Source organism: Nothobranchius furzeri, chromosome 1 (assembly GCF_043380555.1).
Source record: "Nothobranchius furzeri strain GRZ-AD chromosome 1, NfurGRZ-RIMD1, whole genome shotgun sequence".
In the NCBI taxonomy this organism is placed as follows: Eukaryota; Metazoa; Chordata; class Actinopteri; order Cyprinodontiformes; family Nothobranchiidae; genus Nothobranchius; species Nothobranchius furzeri.
The window spans coordinates 43,295,534-43,312,935 of NC_091741.1; the positions used below are offsets into that span (position 1 = coordinate 43,295,534).

General features: G+C 41.7%; 1 protein-coding gene across 1 annotated transcript; it reads left to right on the forward strand.

Annotated features, from left to right (window-relative positions):
* Positions 1-8,794: 8,794 nt before the first annotated feature.
* chpt1 (choline phosphotransferase 1) lies at positions 8,795-16,751 on the forward strand. Its single transcript, XM_015960353.3, has 8 exons — positions 8,795-9,205; positions 10,688-10,835; positions 12,137-12,278; positions 12,380-12,464; positions 12,876-13,007; positions 13,086-13,244; positions 13,397-13,522; positions 16,432-16,751. Exons 1-8 carry the CDS (start codon positions 8,966-8,968, stop codon positions 16,546-16,548), a joined length of 1,149 nt encoding a protein of 382 aa, XP_015815839.3. The 5' UTR covers positions 8,795-8,965; the 3' UTR covers positions 16,549-16,751.
* Positions 16,752-17,402: the final 651 nt, after the last annotated feature.

Genomic DNA, 17,402 nt, shown 5'->3' on the forward strand with positions numbered 1-17,402 from the left:
TCCGCTCCGGCACGAACTCCGCAGCAAAATCTGTCCCATTGTAGTCAATCAGAGCTGTTCCACTACTGCGGCCGTTCCGCCATCCGGCAAAAATAGGATTGATTCTATTTTTGCCGGACGCCGGAGCACCTCCGCAGTTAATGGACAGAAATCACAACCGCCCAACAGGAAAAGGACCAAGCACAACTTCCGTTATTTCACAATAAATCGATAAACAAAAAGCGTTTTTTGTTTCATATGCACAGGTTTAACAACTTTTAACAACTATCAATGGCGGTTGAACTTTAAATGCACAAAAATAAGCCATAAATACAGTTTCTACTATCAAAGTAGTCACCCTTTGTTGATCCAAACACTGCTGATCTCTCAACACAAATGATGGGCAGATTAAACAGTTCATTTTGATGCGTCTCCCACACAACGGGTGTTTGGATCTAACTTCCACGTTCATTGCTCGGACTGTATCGCAAGATCTCGAAAATCCCGCGCATGCCTGTTTGCGCACCTCAGGTCTCCGCACCGGAGCGGAGCCGTTGTAGAGCTGATACCTGGTAAGTGAAGCTGTCAGACTGTAGGTTCCAACAGAGTCCCAAACTTCTCTGAACTGGAAGAGGGTCTACTCCTGAGTCTAAATCTTTCAGGTCCTTTGCACGGTCCTCAACAGGGAAAGCTTCCATGACTTGACTGCAGTTTGATGCCACTTTGTGAAGGCGCAAGTTAGACTCTGCTAATGTTTTGCGTTCTTGTGAGCAGATTGATTGCTTCCTCTGGCGTGGCGACTGATGTGAGCCCATCGTCAACATAAAACTGGCGCTCAACAAGACGTCTTGCATCGGATCCGTGTTCTCGTTCACCCTGTTGTGCTGCCTGTCTCACGCAGTAGATGGCAACAGCGGGCGACGAGCTGTTTCCAAACACGTGGACCTTCATTCTAAACCCAACTATGTTCGTTGTAATGTCGTTGTCCTCATATCACAGATAACGCAGATAATCTCTGTGGTCTTCGCATACAACGAAGCAGTAAAACATTTGCTGCACGTCAGCTGTCAGGGCTCATTGCGGAAGCACAACAGCACTCCCAACAGGGAGTTGTTCAAATCAGGTCCGCCAAGAAGCACTTGACTGAGCGAAATTCCATCACATTCTGCACTTGAATCGAACACAACTCGTATTTGTTGTGGCTTCTGTGGGTGGTATACACCAAACGTAGGCAAATACCAATGTTCTTTATTTTCTGGCAGAAGCGGGGCAGGCTCGGCTTGATCGTTGTCCATCATTTTTTGCATGAATTGGATGTAGTGATCTTTCATTTCTGGTCTCTTCTCTAAAGACTTTCGGAGAGAGCAGAGGCGTTTTAGGACGTGCTCTCTGTTGTCAGGGAGCCTCCTTCTCGGTGAGCGAAAGGGTCAAGGTGCAACCCAGCTGTTCTCTTGGTTTTGATAAACTTCATTGTCCATTATTGTCAGGAATGCTTTGTCGTCGATAGACATGGCTTGTTTGTTATCACCCCCAGATCTAACAAACACAGTGTCCTAAATCATCTGTCATGCAGGTTGCATTCATAGTGACCTCGTAATTCTCTTTAACGTGAATTGTGTTTGGGCAAGGCTCAAAATAGGATGCACATCCATTATCTAAGGTGTGTGTTTTGTAGATATTGACCTCTGACTGACTGTGCACTTTTCCTAGACACACCTCCCCCACAATAACCCAACCGAGGTCTAGCCTTTGGGCGTACGGTGCATCATTGGGTCCGTTGATTTGCTCGCGTACCTTATGGACCCTGAAGACGTCCCTTCCTAGGAGCAAAAGGATAGGGGCGTGGTGGTCGACAGGTGGGATGTTATCTGCGGCTGAAAGAAGATGTGAGTGATGCTGGGCAATCTCTGGGGAGGGTATTTCAGATCTATTGTCTGGCACAGAGTCACATTCAATTAAAGGAGGTAGCTGGATGTTGACTTCTCCATCCAAGGACTCGAGGGAGAAGTTTACAGCTCTCCTACCTGAGGTTTTTGCTCTGCCAGAGCAAGTCTTTAAGATGTACGGCATGGGTCTGGCATTGATTTTGAAAAGGCTGAAAAACTCTGACTTAACCAGTGACCTGTTGGACTGATCATCGATTACTGCATACATTTTTATAGCTCTCTCTTTTTGGCCTGTGGGATACACTTTTGACTAAACTGATCTTAAAACATGAACGTGGGCTATCACTTTGGTCACATACTTCTGTGCACTTCGACTCGACTGAAGGTGAGCTCTCAGTTTGCTCTTCATTGTCGTTGTTTGCTGGTGTAGTACTCTTAGGGGCAGTAGGACCAGGATGCATTGCAGATAAGTATTTAAGGCTGTCACACTCAATACACTTAACCACTGTTTTACAGTTTTTTGCAATGTGTTGGACAGACCCACAGCATCTGTAGCACATCTGTGCTGCTCTTTGAGATAGGCTTGTCTTTCTTCAATGGGGTTGTCTCTAAAAAGCTTACTCTTTTTGAGTGGATGTGGTTTTTTGTGGATTGGGCACTGGCGATCTGGTTCCTCTATTTTCTTTGGACTGAGATTATTCTGCTCCGGCTCTGCCGTAATGACCATTTTGTGTGCTGACAGTAGGTTTGCGATTATATGCCCTCAGTTTTTCTGTGGGAGAAGGGACGTGGGTGTTGGCCTTGGACATAGCAAAGCTTGGGTCATTCCTCATTTTCGCCTGCCGTTGGACAAACTGTGTGAAAACTGAGAAAGGAGGAAATGACACACTATGAGTCTCCTTGTACTGTGTTCCAACAGTTGTCCACCTTTCCTGTAGGTTGAAGGGAAGTTTATCTACTATTTGCCTGACTCCTCTAGCTGTATCCAGGTAAGCAAGTCCTGGGAGTGCGCCATCTTGTTTAGCACACTGTAGCTCCAATAAGATGTCACTAAGTTCTTGCAGCTTAACATCGTCTTTATTTGTGAGTTTGGGAAAGTCCTCTACCTTTTTTAAGAGTGCGTCCTCAATAGCCTCAGGTGAGCCGTAGCACTCTTCAAGTCATTGCCAGACCATCTTTGCACCTGCAGCAGGACTGAAGGTGTGTACAGCACGAATCCGCTTAGCCTGTTCGGATAATGTTGGACCCAACCATTTCGTTAGCAAGTCTAATTCCTCTCTTGGTGACATATTTAAGTCTTTGGTTACGCTGATGAATGAAGTTTTCCACGCCCAATAGTTTTTAGGTTTGTCATCAAATTGCAAAAGACCTGTGCTGACTAGCACTTTGCAAATTAGGTATTTTGCACACTGCTGCGTTTCACTTGATTCAGGTAAGCAGTTGTTAAGGTTGGGGGTGTGCTTTGGGGAGTTGGACCAGTATGTGTCGACTACACGTGTTCACTGTTTGCTCCTGTTTCCTTTCTCTGTTTACAGGTGGTGATTTTGTTTGTGTTGGTTATAAACGGATTAGTTATTTGCGTACTGTCTTGTACATCTACTTCATTGTCATTCCCTTTAGGAGGCTGTGCTGGGTCGTGCTGAGTGTCTGGGTAGAGTAACTCACGTTGTTGTTGAACATATTCGTTAGTGCGGTGCACTGTACTGATGGGCTCAACTTCCTCACAAAAATCTCCATAGAGCTCCCCGCTCTGAATCTCTGCTTCTTCATGGGCTGAGGCCTCTTCTTCAGCTACGGCTATTGTTTTTTGGCACTGGAGGACAGATGAGCATCCAGTTCAGCTCTCTGTTTCATTGCATTGGCTTCCTTTTCAGCGAAGGCCAGTTGAGCTCGTGCTGCTTGAGCTTTGGCGTAAGCCCTTGCAGCTGCAGAAGCTGTTGATGAGGATGTCCGTTGAGACCGCCTTGTCGATGTTCTGGATTGCTGCGACTTGGTGTCAAATGGCTGAGACCGCTGCTGGATTGTAGCTGGTTGAGTGGCGACATCTCGTTGCTGTTCCTCACCGGCCGCTTCGTCTCGGTCTTCAGCAGCGTAGTCTTTTAGATAATTTCTTCCTGAGCGTAAACTCATGTTGCTTAAAGTAGCTCTGTATGCTTGAACCCGCTGAGTATGCGTTTTTTTACTGTGCTGCCCTCACAACACGTGACCATGTGAAGCTAGACAGCCAGCGAACAAAATAGACGAGATCTCCACACAAGGCTTGCTTTTCTTGATTTTACTGAAGATCTTTTTAAGCCTTATCTCTCAAGGCTTCTCCTTGCTATTTCTTATTAACCACAAACTTTCATAAATTCTTCTGGACGGATATTTGAGAGCTACTATTTGAAGTTTTACAAGAATGTATTCGGAATAATTCACTCTTAACTATGATGAAATAAGGAATAATAATATTGATACCTAAACCCAACAAAGACAAATGTTATTGTGCTGCCCTCACGACACGTGACCACGTGAAGCCTTATCTCTCTCAAGGCTTCTCCTTGCTATTGCTTACTTGTAACTGAAACATACAGAGAGTGAAAATAAATTGCTAGCTAATACACATCTTAATAACTTAAAGATTAGCCTAGTTTAACACGTACATTGCATTAGCATCACAGTTCACTCCATGTAAACACATATAAGTTATTTCTGAACACATTAATACTTACAAAGACGAACGTTTCCCAAGGTACAAGCGTGTAGGGCACTTATAGCGTGTACATTAACTTTTTCACTGTTTTAATACTGCCGAAGCACTTTTAAAGCGTTCGCGGAGAAAAAACGTCAAAGATAGGTGAATGATCGGAGCGCTCACTCGCTCCCATTTCCGCACGTACAATACAAAGATCGCTTGTAATAACAATGTCTCACTCTGAGCAAATTTCAAACCCACACATTTTAACTGTTTTAGCATGAATCACACATTTCTTAACTTTGAACTTATTTATCACCTTGCTTACGTAACTTTATCAGATTATGCACTAACTACTGACTTTTGACCAAAAGGCATAACAGTTATTGATAACTTAAGACCTGTTACGTTACTGAATGTGGACTATAAGTTATTCACTCGCGCATTGGCTAACAGGCTAAAAAATGGCATAAATGATTTCATTAGTGAAACTCAATCAGGGTTTCTCCCAAATAGGATTGTTCATAACAAAATTTGTCTGATTCTTGATTTATTAGATTATGAAAATTTAGTAGAAGAAGATGGTGCTATACTGTTCTTAGATTATTTTTAAAGCCATTGATAGTCTCGAACATCAATTCATTATAAAGTCACTTCATCACTTTGGATTTGGCAAACAATTCATTGATATTATTACATTCCTATACAAAGATTGATCAAATGCAGTTCTTCTTTATTCGGGTACGTCGCCCAAATTTCCAGTTAATAGAGGAATTAGACAAGGAGATCCAATTAGTCCACTTCTTTTTATTATAGCAACAGAAATGTTGACTTTACTAATTACAAATGATCAGTCATCTAAACCGTTAACAATGGCAGGACATTCACTTAAAATAATTCAGCTAGCAGATGACACTGAATTATTGTTGAGTAGTGCCAAGGAAGTTCCTAATGCCATGAAAAGGCTGTCTCTGTTCTCACTAGCCTCAGGGTTAAGGTTGAACACAAACAAATGTGAAATATTAACAATTCATGATACTGAGGACTCTCATATTTGTGATATCAATATTAAGAATGAAATTAAGTATTAGGGTATGAAAATTAATAAAAACTTTAAGGAGAGAGTTGATAACAATATCCAACCGATAATTGATAAAAATCAAAAGATTCTGAATAGTTTGGTCCAAAGAAATCTATCAATTTTTGGTAGAATACTGTTAACAAAAACGAAGAGTATTTCTAGATTAATCTATCCTGCTTTTTCAGTAGCTATCCCTGACCACTATGTTAAGAAAAGAAATAAAACACAATATGACTTTATTTGGAATAATAAACAACATTTGATTAGGAAAAACGATCTAGTTAAACCTATTGAAGAAGGAGGTCTGAATGTCATTGACTTTGAAGTAATGAATGGGGTAATTAAATTACAATGGCTTAAAAATGTTCTAATTAAGAAAAATTCAATCTGGTTCAGAATTCCTTCATTTCTGTTTGAGAAGATTGGAGGTATAGACTTTCTGTTAAAATGTGATTTTGATCTTCTTAAATTACTCATCAAACTTTCTAATCATATTAAACAAGTCTTAACTTGCTGGAAAATGATCTACTCGCATAACTTTAGCCCACATTCCTCCTCTATATGGAATAACAGATTCGTTTTGTATAAACGGAAATCGATGTATTATAAAAGTTGGATGGACGAAGGGGTTTGGGCCATAGTTCAGTTGATGGACAGTAATGGCAAGCTTCTGGAGCATAATGAGTTCAAAATGAAGTATAATCTAGACTGTTCGGTAACGGAATACTCTAGAGTTATAAAGGCCATTTCTCCAGCGTTTGGTCAGCTGATCAGTCAAAGTATTCAACATGGAGCAAGTACACCTAAGCTTCCTAAATTCTTTATAGTTGATTTGTGTTTTACAGACCCTAAATGTAATAACGCTTACCTAAGAGCAGTCTTGTCAGACAAGTTTTTCCCTATTCCTGTCAGAAGGAAAATTATTTCTCCGATTCTCTCAAATTAAGATATCAAATTCATAAGAACAGGTTTTCTTTCTTATCCTCTTCTCCCCAAAATGAAGAAAGTCCACTTTTAAACGATTAATAATATATATCCATGTAAAGAATTATTGAATATCAGATTTAATATACAAGATCATTTATGTGTCACATGTAATAGTGATATTGAAACTCAGAAACACCTTTTCTATGATTGCAATTCGGTACATACCTTTTGGTCGGATTTATACAATTTGCTATTATCCCAAAAGAGTTAAAATATCCCCTTATTCACATATAAAATTATACAGTTGTGTTATATGGGAAAAATAAATAGATTCAATTTGTTGTTAACAATGTAATAATTTTTGGGAAATTCTTTATTCACAAATGCCGTTTTATGAAAGTGAAGCCAAGCCTGCCTTTTTTCAAAAATGATTTGATTTGTTTTTGCAAACCCCTTCAAAAGGTAAATAATATACAGGCTGTTTAACTTGTCAGTTTTACTGAAGATCTTTTGAACTAAAGTCCTCTGTCTGTTACTTTACTTTACCTTATACTTTATTATTTATAAATCTGGTTATTTCGGCTGCTTAGACTTTTTTCCAATTGTATTTGATGAAAGTTGTTGGTTGCCTACTGAGTTTTATTGTTTGTTATTAAAGTGTAATGCGATTGATGTTCAATTAAAAAAAACGTCAGCAAGCAAGGTACAAATAAATCTTTTCTGTGTTTAAAAAAAAGAACCACAAATGGAATTAAAGTGTTGAAAAGTTAAATGTAGGTAGATTTATCTCCACAACAAGTTTTTACCTGCAACAATAAGTTATGCACATGTAATATTTATACATTTGATACAATTCAGATCACCTTCAAAACTTAGTCACACACCCAGGGCTGATTCAAGGCATTTTGGGGGCAAAGGCAAAACGGAACACACACACACACACACCCCTCACCCTAACCCTGCTCTGAAAGTTTCCCTGTATGGCGCGGTACGGGGGCCACAATTAAGACTACTGCCCAGCAGCAAGAGGCTATAAAAATTCCGAAGCAAACTACAGATCTGATTAATGATGATCTGGCGCCGGTAACTGAGAGGCTGGTGCTGCTTACTGAGAAATAGCACCTTTACCGGCGTTATTACTATATACGCTAGGGACTAGCAGCCCTCGGCTGGTCATTGACTGGTTCAAACACTCCCTCTGCTGTCTATTAGCATGGATAGGCTAGTGTTAGCCTGGACGGGCTGGTTTTAGCATTGGAGAGGCTAGCCATTAGCGTGCCTAGGCTGGCCACTAGATGGATTTCCTACCTCCTCGACGGACCATTAGCATGGATAGGCTGGAGTTAGCATCGGAGAGGCTAGCCATTAGCGTGGCTAGGCATGCCACTAGCTGGACTTCCTACCCCCTTGACGGACCTTAAGCATGGATAGGCTGGCATTAGCATCGTAGAGGCTAGCCATTAGCGTGCCTAGGCTGGCCACTAGCTGACTAGTGACTCTCCGAGATATGCTAATGGCTAGCCTCTCCAATGCTAATGCCAGCCTATCCATGCTTAAGGTCCGTCAAGGGGGTAGGAAATCCAGCTAGTGGCATGCCTAGGCACACTAATGGCTAGCCTCTCCGATGCTAACTCCAGCCTATCCATGCTAATGGTCCGTCGAGGAGGTAGGAAATCCATCTAGTGGCCAGCCTAGGTTCGCAAATAACTAGCCTCTCCATTGCTAACACCAGACCGTCCAGGCTAACGCTAGCCTATCCATGCTAACAGACCGCAGAGGGAGTGTGTGAACCAGTCAATGACCAGCCGAGGGCTGCTAGTCCCTAGCGTATCTAGTAGTAACGCCGGTAAAGGTGCTATTTCTCAGTAAGCAGCGCCAGCCTCTCAGTTACCGGCGCCAGCTAATCATTAATCAGGTCGGTAGTTTGCTTCAGAATGAATATAGCCTCCTGCTGCTGGGCAGAGTCTGTGACAACTTTCTTTTTCATTTACCCTATCATCGAGAGACTTAAACTCCTCCACTTGGGGCAGGACCTCATCCCTGACCTGGAGAAGGCATTCTACCCTTTTCCGAATCAAGACCATGGTCTCAGATAAATGTAAACACACTACAGCTAAAAATCTTTATAAAGAAAACACATCTTAAAACTTGCTTTCACCCAGACAGTTTTAAACTTCCCAGTAGACAGCCACGTTCTACTTCCGCTTCCTGTACAGATGCACCTCCTCGTAAACCTTCCGTCAGCTTTTGGTTACGCTGTAGAAATGGCCTCGTCTGCGGCTTTAAATGCCAAATGATCTGCGGCTGCCTTTTTTTAGGAGTCGGTCGAGAGAATACATATTTGAGTCATCAACCGGGCTTAGGTAGAATTGGGTTGTTTATTACGGAACTTAAGAGGAGTGACGATATAGAAGAATAATGCCACATTTCTTGTGGCCAGAGCCGCTGTCACCCGCACAACTCAAGCGCCTAGAGGAACATAAATACAGCGCCTCCGGTCGCTCGCTGTTTGAGCCTCCGTGTCAGATTTATTGGAACTGGCTGGTCCAGCAGATACCAACATGGATCGCTCCAAACACACTGACTATTGTCGGACTCTTAGTCAATATCCTGTCCACCGTGGTGCTTGTATATTATTGCCCCACGGCAACAGAGGAGGTAAGTAAAGCGACATTGGCTAAAGTTTCCACACGGAGACCAGCGCTAATTATGTGCCCTTTTTGTATGGACATAATGGCGACCTACGTTCAGAAATTTCACAAGAAATGTTTTTGCTGCCACCTCTATCATCTACACATAACAAAAACAAACAACTATAGTTTTATCTGAATACATAAACTCAATTTATTAATTCGGCATTAGTTTAAGTTGGAAAACCATTCGTATACTCAAACAACGTCTTGGATACTGATGCTAGCTAAAATGCTATTGTTTGTAAATTTAAGGAAAATTGAAAAAATGACAATTGTTCTGGGTAAGAATTTTATGCCGATTTGGACATAATCGTACAATCATCCAGTATCTGTGTTTCGACATGATTGTATAACGTCGGTTTAATTAACTAACATTTTTAGTGTACAGCGCCTTGTTTGGTTGTAATGCCTTGTTGAATGCGCTTTATAAATAAAATTGGAATTGGAATATTGTAGTTATCACCTGTATGACATCTCACTAATCTCATAAAATGAGGAATTAAGTATTCGCATTAGACCACTTAGCTGTTGCGGTGGTCAGATGATGTTTTAGCGCATTTTGGAAAGTTTTCAGCGTTGACGTGTCCATCGATCTTTTAGAGATGCAGCATTGTTGGGGCAAGTCACAATCACAGAAGAGGCTCACGAAGTAAATAAAAATCATACTCTACACCTAAAATAAAGAAGAAAAAGGCCTTTCAGCATAAAGCTGAGTCCAAAGTTGACTTTTAAATGTGTTAGTGTAGATTCATTATACTGTACCACACATTTATATCAAGTTAGTGTTTTTAATCAGGCTTCATCCTGTCTGTCTCTGAAAAAAAAACTGCAGATGAATCAAAGTCCATGCTGTCTGCTGATACCGTCACATCCCAGATACTGTTCAAAGCTGTCCTTGTAATAATAAACCCACGCAAGCAGAATCTGTCCCAGAGGCTGGATTTAGTTTGTGTGGGATCACTGCAGCTTTTTGGAGAAACGTAAAATTCTTGTTCGCTATGTGTCTACTGATTATAATGATGCACACATAATTTGTTCTTGTGACCACATGGTGTTGGCTTTGCTCAGTGTGCAGATGGTTAGTAACCTTCACCCTAGTAGGAGTAGCAGTACAGGAATACCTCCCTCGGCAGACTTTAGCCTTAGCGTGCACACCAATGCATTATAAAGGGTGTTAGGGTAATGGAATGAGTTACTATCAGTATCAATTATAGTCAGTTATAGTATGAAATCTCACATCACATACTGCTTAGCCATATCAGACTTTCACACATCCAAAGGCAAGTTCACTTTGTTTTCAATGCAGATTTAAATAATAGTGAAATAAAACAGTTTCTCCTGACCGTGTGTAATATTATTTGAAGGTCAGCCCAAACAGAGACAGAAATTGAAGTTCTCCCGAGACTTTTTAAAAAGATTTGTGACATTTCCCTTTTCCCTTCCTCAGGCTCCATCGTGGGTGTTCATCCTGTCGGCTTTGGGCCTCTTCATCTATCAGTCACTGGATGCTATTGATGGGAAACAGGCCAGGAGGACAAACAGCAGCTCACCTCTTGGAGAACTCTTTGATCATGGCTGTGATGCCGTCTCAACAGGTGCTTCACCCAAACTGTGGTGTTCTGAGGCCTCCTGTACAAATCCCGTACACATAGACAAATCTAAATGTTTTGAACTGCGCGTACATTATGTATCCAAACTAAATTCATTCCCTTTTTACATCCTAATCAACATGGAACTGAGCTCAAATGAGGGGATACCAGACTCATCTTCACACGGCCCGTTTAAATGGTGAACTAGATGCAAATAAGTCCTGCATGGGATTGATAGAACTACTGTGAATACGTGGAAACTATGGAAGAATGTGCTGAAATCGTAGTTTTACCGTAAAAAAATGTGATGTGTAGTGTTTGGTGGTGTTATACATGTTACTGACTCATGAAGACGGACTTCATGCACATCGTGTGGAGTTAATAAACACTTTTGCAGCTAGTTCATTGCCAGCCATGCTGCTTGACAGAATACAGCGCTGGTCTGCCAGCTCCCTCTGAAACACTCCAGTGTGCTCAGCAGCTGCGTGATACACATGTATTAATCATTAAAGGTGTGGCTCACAAAAAAAGAAATTCCAATAAATATTTCCGATTATAATCGGTCACTCTGAGTTTTTCATGCAGGCTGAACATGAAAATAGTCTCCTACACCGATCTCCTGCATTAGCTTCTGATAGAAAACAGACGGTGAAATTCTAGAATTTGAAAAGCCTGACAGCTCTACGTCACACCGTCACAAACATTCATGGACTCATGTGACGGGGAAGGCTGTTGTTAGTTTAGCATCCAGTAACCGGCAAAGAATGTCTCGGCTAAGAAAAGCTAACCATTAGCATTAGCAACTCCACCATATGGCAGTACTCCTTCAGGATTGTGATACTTGTGGGGATAAAGCATCAGTGTTGCAAAGTAAACAGATTCAGTGGTAGAGTCTCGTTTCTGTTATCCAATCCGAGGTGAGATATCCAAATATCAGTAAATAAGACTCCGAATCCCACCGTCTGAAGCTACTTTCTCCTCTGGCTGACTTGTGCTTCCTGAAGCAGGCACATCTGAGCTCCCCCATGTGACTTAAAGACATTAATTCCTGCTAGAGACCACTGCAAATGTATTGATTAAACAAGTGAGACAGTCCTTAAATCACTTTTATGCCATGTTGCCATCAAACTGGTAATGGTAGATTTGTGGGTACGCTGGTCATTTAGTCATTTATGCACCTGTTTCTCCACAGAAAAGCACAAACACCAGGTTTTGTGTACACACCGTTTGTACACGAGACTCCTGTTCAAATGGTTAAAAACAACTTTCCTGACTTTTATGCCCTTTCTTGTCTTTTTGTTTGTCAGCTGTTGTTGCTGTGGGAACATGTGTTTCGTGTGGAATAGGAAAATACCCAAACTGGATGTGGTTCTGTGGCTTCGTCGGGATGTTCATGTTCTTCTGTGCCCACTGGCAGACCTATGTATCGGGGACTCTTCGCTTTGGGCTGTAAGTCACACATTCACTTATTCTAAACATCATTTCTCACCAGCAGTCATTTTATTGAATGCCCGAATCAAAGCCAGCATCCCCCTTTAATCTTTGCACAGCGTCGACGTCACCGAGGTGCAGTTTGCCATCATGATCATGTATCTGATGTCGGCCTTTGGAGGCGTGAGCCTTTGGGACACTACGGTAACCACAAACGACTCGTTTCACCGTCTCACGCGCGACGACACTGTAGTCACAGGGACATTTTCATTTCACCTGAGTGAAGAAAAACGAACAGTTTCTAGTTGTAGTTGTCTTTAAATAGAATCTGTGTCTTACTTTCACTCTGTGCTGCCTTTGGAGGCTTGACTTTACATCACATGAGAGAAATGAGAAGGTAAATATGGGTAGTCGACGCCATGGCAACAGGTCATCTACTGGACATGATCTGGCTCAAAAAGCTGATGATGTCACCTGCATCTTTTTGTTTGTTTTGTTTACTTTGCTTTGCGCTCCCATCACGCTCGGCATGCTGCAGCTCCTATATAAGAACCTGTGTCTTTGTTTGGAAGCTCTTTGTGGCGTATTTAATTTGAGCCTTCTGTGTTTCCATAGTTACCAGTGATTGGGTTGAAGCTGAATGTCTTCCCCATCTTTGGCATCATCGGGGGTGCCCTGTACTCCTGCTACAACTACTTCTATGTGATTTTGAACGGAGGTGTTGGCAAGAATGGCTCTACTGTGGCTGTAAGTGGAGTTGAAATGGTCACTACTTAAACACCAAAACGTGGAACGTTACACGTTCTAAGAAACCTGTTTGTTCAGGACACCAGCGTGCTGAGTCCTGGTTTGCACATCGGCCTCTTCATCACGTTGGCTTTCATCATTTTCAAGAAATCGTCCAGCCATTTATTTGAGCACCACCCGTGTCTCTACCTGCTCACCTTTGGCATGGTGGCCTCCAAGATCTCCAATAAGCTGGTGGTACGTACGACCTGTGATTTTGGAGATGTTTTTCTGCATGTTCCTGTGTTCTGGAGACAAGGCTTAGCCGGGAAAACCTGATGGACCTGTTCCACATTTAACTGTTCAAACTTCCCAATCGACTTCCCTTTTTTTTTTTTTTTTGTCTAAAGATCGCGCACATGACCAGGAGTGAGCTATACCTTCCAGATACAGCTTTTATCGGGCCTGGCCTCCTCTTCCTCAACCAGTACTTTAACAGCTTCATTGATGAACACATCGTCCTTTGGATCGCCATGGTCAGTATCCAGAAATTGGTTAAAATAAATACTAGATTGGGTTTTTAGGGGGTTGGGTTACTCTACGCTGCCTATCTACACACTGGTTTTCTAGACCTCTTTTGGAGGACTGGTGCCGTAAAGATATCATTATAAACTAGATTTGAGTTTTTAGAAAGGAGAATATTACACTTTTTCTGCAGTCAGTTAACTATTAATGGTGTGATTCAAGATCATTTTATTACCATTGCACAGGTGTTTGGCAAAATTGACTTTGCGCTCACTAAAGAGATCTCACGTAATGAGGACTGGTTTAGCTCGCCATAATATGTAGCAATTATTCCATATTATGACCAATAAGATGTGATTTTCCATATAAATATGAAATATCAATCGGATTGATCTTTGAATGCTTAATCAGAAGATTCGAGGGTTCTTTACTTCTTTAGGGACCATAAACACACTTCGTATTAATTCAGACAGTCAGTATATAGTTTATAAAATGAATTAAATTCTTTTTCCTAAACTAATAATTTATACATGACAAGATGTGATGTGGTGGATGTGAGGTGTTGTGATGGAAGCTAGATGTTGTTAGCCTAGTGAGCTAGACCAAATTCTTGCTTTGCAAAGTTTGTTCTAGGCACGCTCCATTGGAACCTCCACAGCTCCTACCAGGACTCTGGCTGGCCAATCACAGCTCTCTAGAGGGGCTTCAAACACATAAAGAGCTGTGATTGGTCCATAATGGTGGGCCAATCATAGTGCTCTATCTGCTTAGTGAACAAATCACAGAGCTTTATCCGCTTTGTGGGCCAATCAGGGCACTCTATATGCCTGGTGGGTGGGATGATGCAACAGAGTGAAACAAGAGTATGTCACATTCATTGGCCAGTAGAATGCGGAGATCGTTTGAAAGACAACGGTAGAACCCGCCCCACAACCGAGAGCCGTCAATGGAGCGTTGCCAGACTAAATAATACATTTATTTAGTCTGGCTTGCCAGGCTAAGATGTTGTAGCAAGCGTTCTTTGTATCTGAGAGAAAATGTGAACTCTGGGTGTAAAAGAATTTGTTGTTTGTTATAAACTAGGGAGTTGTTTATTAAAAGCAGCGTCAGATGCAATCTGTCGTCTATGCACCCTTGGTGTGGAGGTTCTCATTCGATCGGGGGGTCGATGCTGGTCACTGCCAGTGGAGTGAATCTCTGATATCAGGAATCCATAGATCAGATCAGATGAGCCAGACCAGCTAAGATAAGGATAAGGAAACACCATCAGGGGAGCCATCCGCCTCAACAGCAGCAGATCCACAGCAGAAGCCGAGGCACTGACACAGGGCGCCCAGGGCGGGGAGGGTGGAGACCCCCACCTCCACCCAGACACACCTGTAAAGCACCCAGGCCGCCATAGCCGACCACCGCCCCCAGGGCAGAGGGCTCCCACAGAGGAAACACTGGAAAAAGGTTAAATTAAGGTTAAAATATAAAATCATAAGAGCTAAAATGAGAATTGTAATATAAAAAATTACATAGATATTATAACAACGTTGATCATAAATCTATGGTAAAAAACTGTTTAAAAATAGCATGTATAAAGAAAGAATACATAAAATAAATAAATAACCTAATTAATTAATTAATTTAATAAGTGATAATACCGTAATCACTTGTTCAGAGTGAAGAATGCTGACGTCTGGCATTCATGCAGAGTGTGTAGGACCTTGGGAGAGAATGTTTGTTTGAATGTTTTGTCTTCATGTATGTCAACACGCGCTGAACAGAACCTTCTGGTTCTGAAAGGCCAAACAAAGTGGATTTATGCTGTAGGTGAAAGGTTATTATGTTGGTCAATATATAGGTGAAAATTGACCCTTTTGGACGTTACAGTAGTAAAATAAATTAAGGCTAAAACAGACGTCTGTCTCACTCACTCACTCACTCACTCACACACACACACACACACACACACACACACACACACACACACAGAGCCAGTTTAAGGTGCAAAAAAGGTAAAAGTATAAATGTAAACATGGTAATAAGACAACGGGGTAACTGGCTTAATGTAAAGGTGCTGTAGTGCACTAGTTGTCCAGCAGATTCACTATAAAACCATTTTTAATGATTATTTCTGATTATAATGGGCCACTGAGTTTTCATGCAGGCTGAACATGAAATAGTCTCCTACACCTACCTCCTTAGCTTCTGATAGAAAATAGACGGTGAAACTCTAGGATTAGAAAATCCTGACAGATCTACAACAGGCTGTCGCTCTGACTCACACATCTTGGCTCACGACGGGGAAAGCCGTTGTTTTAGCATCCAGGAAACAGCGGAGGATGCCTCGGCTAGTAAAAGCTAACTGTTAGCATTAGCAGGCCCACCACACGCAGAACTCCTCCAGGCTTGTGTTATTTGTGGAGATGAAACATCAGAGTTGCAAAGCAAACCGAGTCAGTGGTAATCGTGTTGCTGTTATCCAATCTGAGGTGAGATGTCCAAATCCTTCCGTGTTCTGCCACTCTCTGCTCCAGCAGACTTCTCCGGGCTGATCTAGGCGCTTCTGGGTTTTACCCCGAGTACGGCCTGCGTTGCATTCATTCCTACCAGAGTAAACAGCAAATGTACTGATTAAACAAGTGTTCAACACCTTTAAATAATAATTTCCAGACTTCTGATGTGACGAGGACTCTCAGAAGGCCTTTTGTAGTTAATTTTGTCTTTAGTCTAGAAATTCTGATTGTTCAATTTTACTTTTATGAATCACACGGTGTCCTGATAAAACATGCTCAGAGGAGCCAGCTAGTGTTGATCTAAAGCAGCATTCACTGCTGCAGAAGTTTTCAGTTTCTCTTTCATTTTCTCATTTCAGATCAGCTCAGCTGGTGTCTAAGATACAGAAAATTAATAAGTAAAACATGTTTTCCAGGTTTTCTCACTTCTGGATCTGACACGCTACTGCACAGGTGTGTGCCTTCAGATCGCCTCCCACCTGCGCATCCAAGTCTTCAGCATCACGCCTCAAGCCAATCCCCACCGCGACTGACGGCTTGCCCGGCGGGAGGAGGCGGGGGATAATGCAGATTTCACCCCGCTCCTGAAAGCAGACGAGGAGGAGGAAAGACCTTCGACCCAGAGCCTTGATGAAGTAACAACTTCGGATTAAAAACTGCCTCACCCGGTAAAAGGAGCGATTCAAACTAAACCAAAAGAAAAAAAACGTTTCTGTTGAATTAACTTTTAAGTGGAAAAAAGTTTTACTTTTAGAAATCCTAGCTTTAGACTCCCAACAGGTTTTAAATGAAACATTGGTTCATGTTTTCAGAAGTGAAAGGGACATTTTGTGCTTTTTAAATACCAAAAGTTATTGTTTAGTTATGTATTTCATACAATTTTTGGCAAATTTCAAAACCATGTTTATCTGCTTTAAATTGAAATAAATTGTCAAATTAATTTAATAGAAATTTATTAACACAAAAATCACCAAAAGTCTTAAAATTTTACCAAGCTAAAAAAAAAACATTGAGAATTTTTGTTTACCAAATGGTTTAATTTGACTAAACAGGGCTTTAAAATCTGTATTTTAAAAACTTTTAAACCTCAAAAAGAAAAATTCCAGTGAGGTTTCCGGCGTGAACTGGCAGGTTGTCGATGGGCTCTGTGGAGGTTAAAGGTCACACGTTGATGCTGAAGATGACGGGTCCTCGTTTTAGTTGTTCCACGAACATCACTCCAGATTCGAGAGCTTTTTACCTCCCGTTACTTATTTTTGTCCCAGATCAGACAACAGACCGACTCTGACCTCTCGAGTACCGCTGACCGATGAAGCATCAACGCCCGACTCGTTCTGCTCTCATTTCTTCTCCCTAAAGGGCTATTACTTAATTATGTACGACTGTA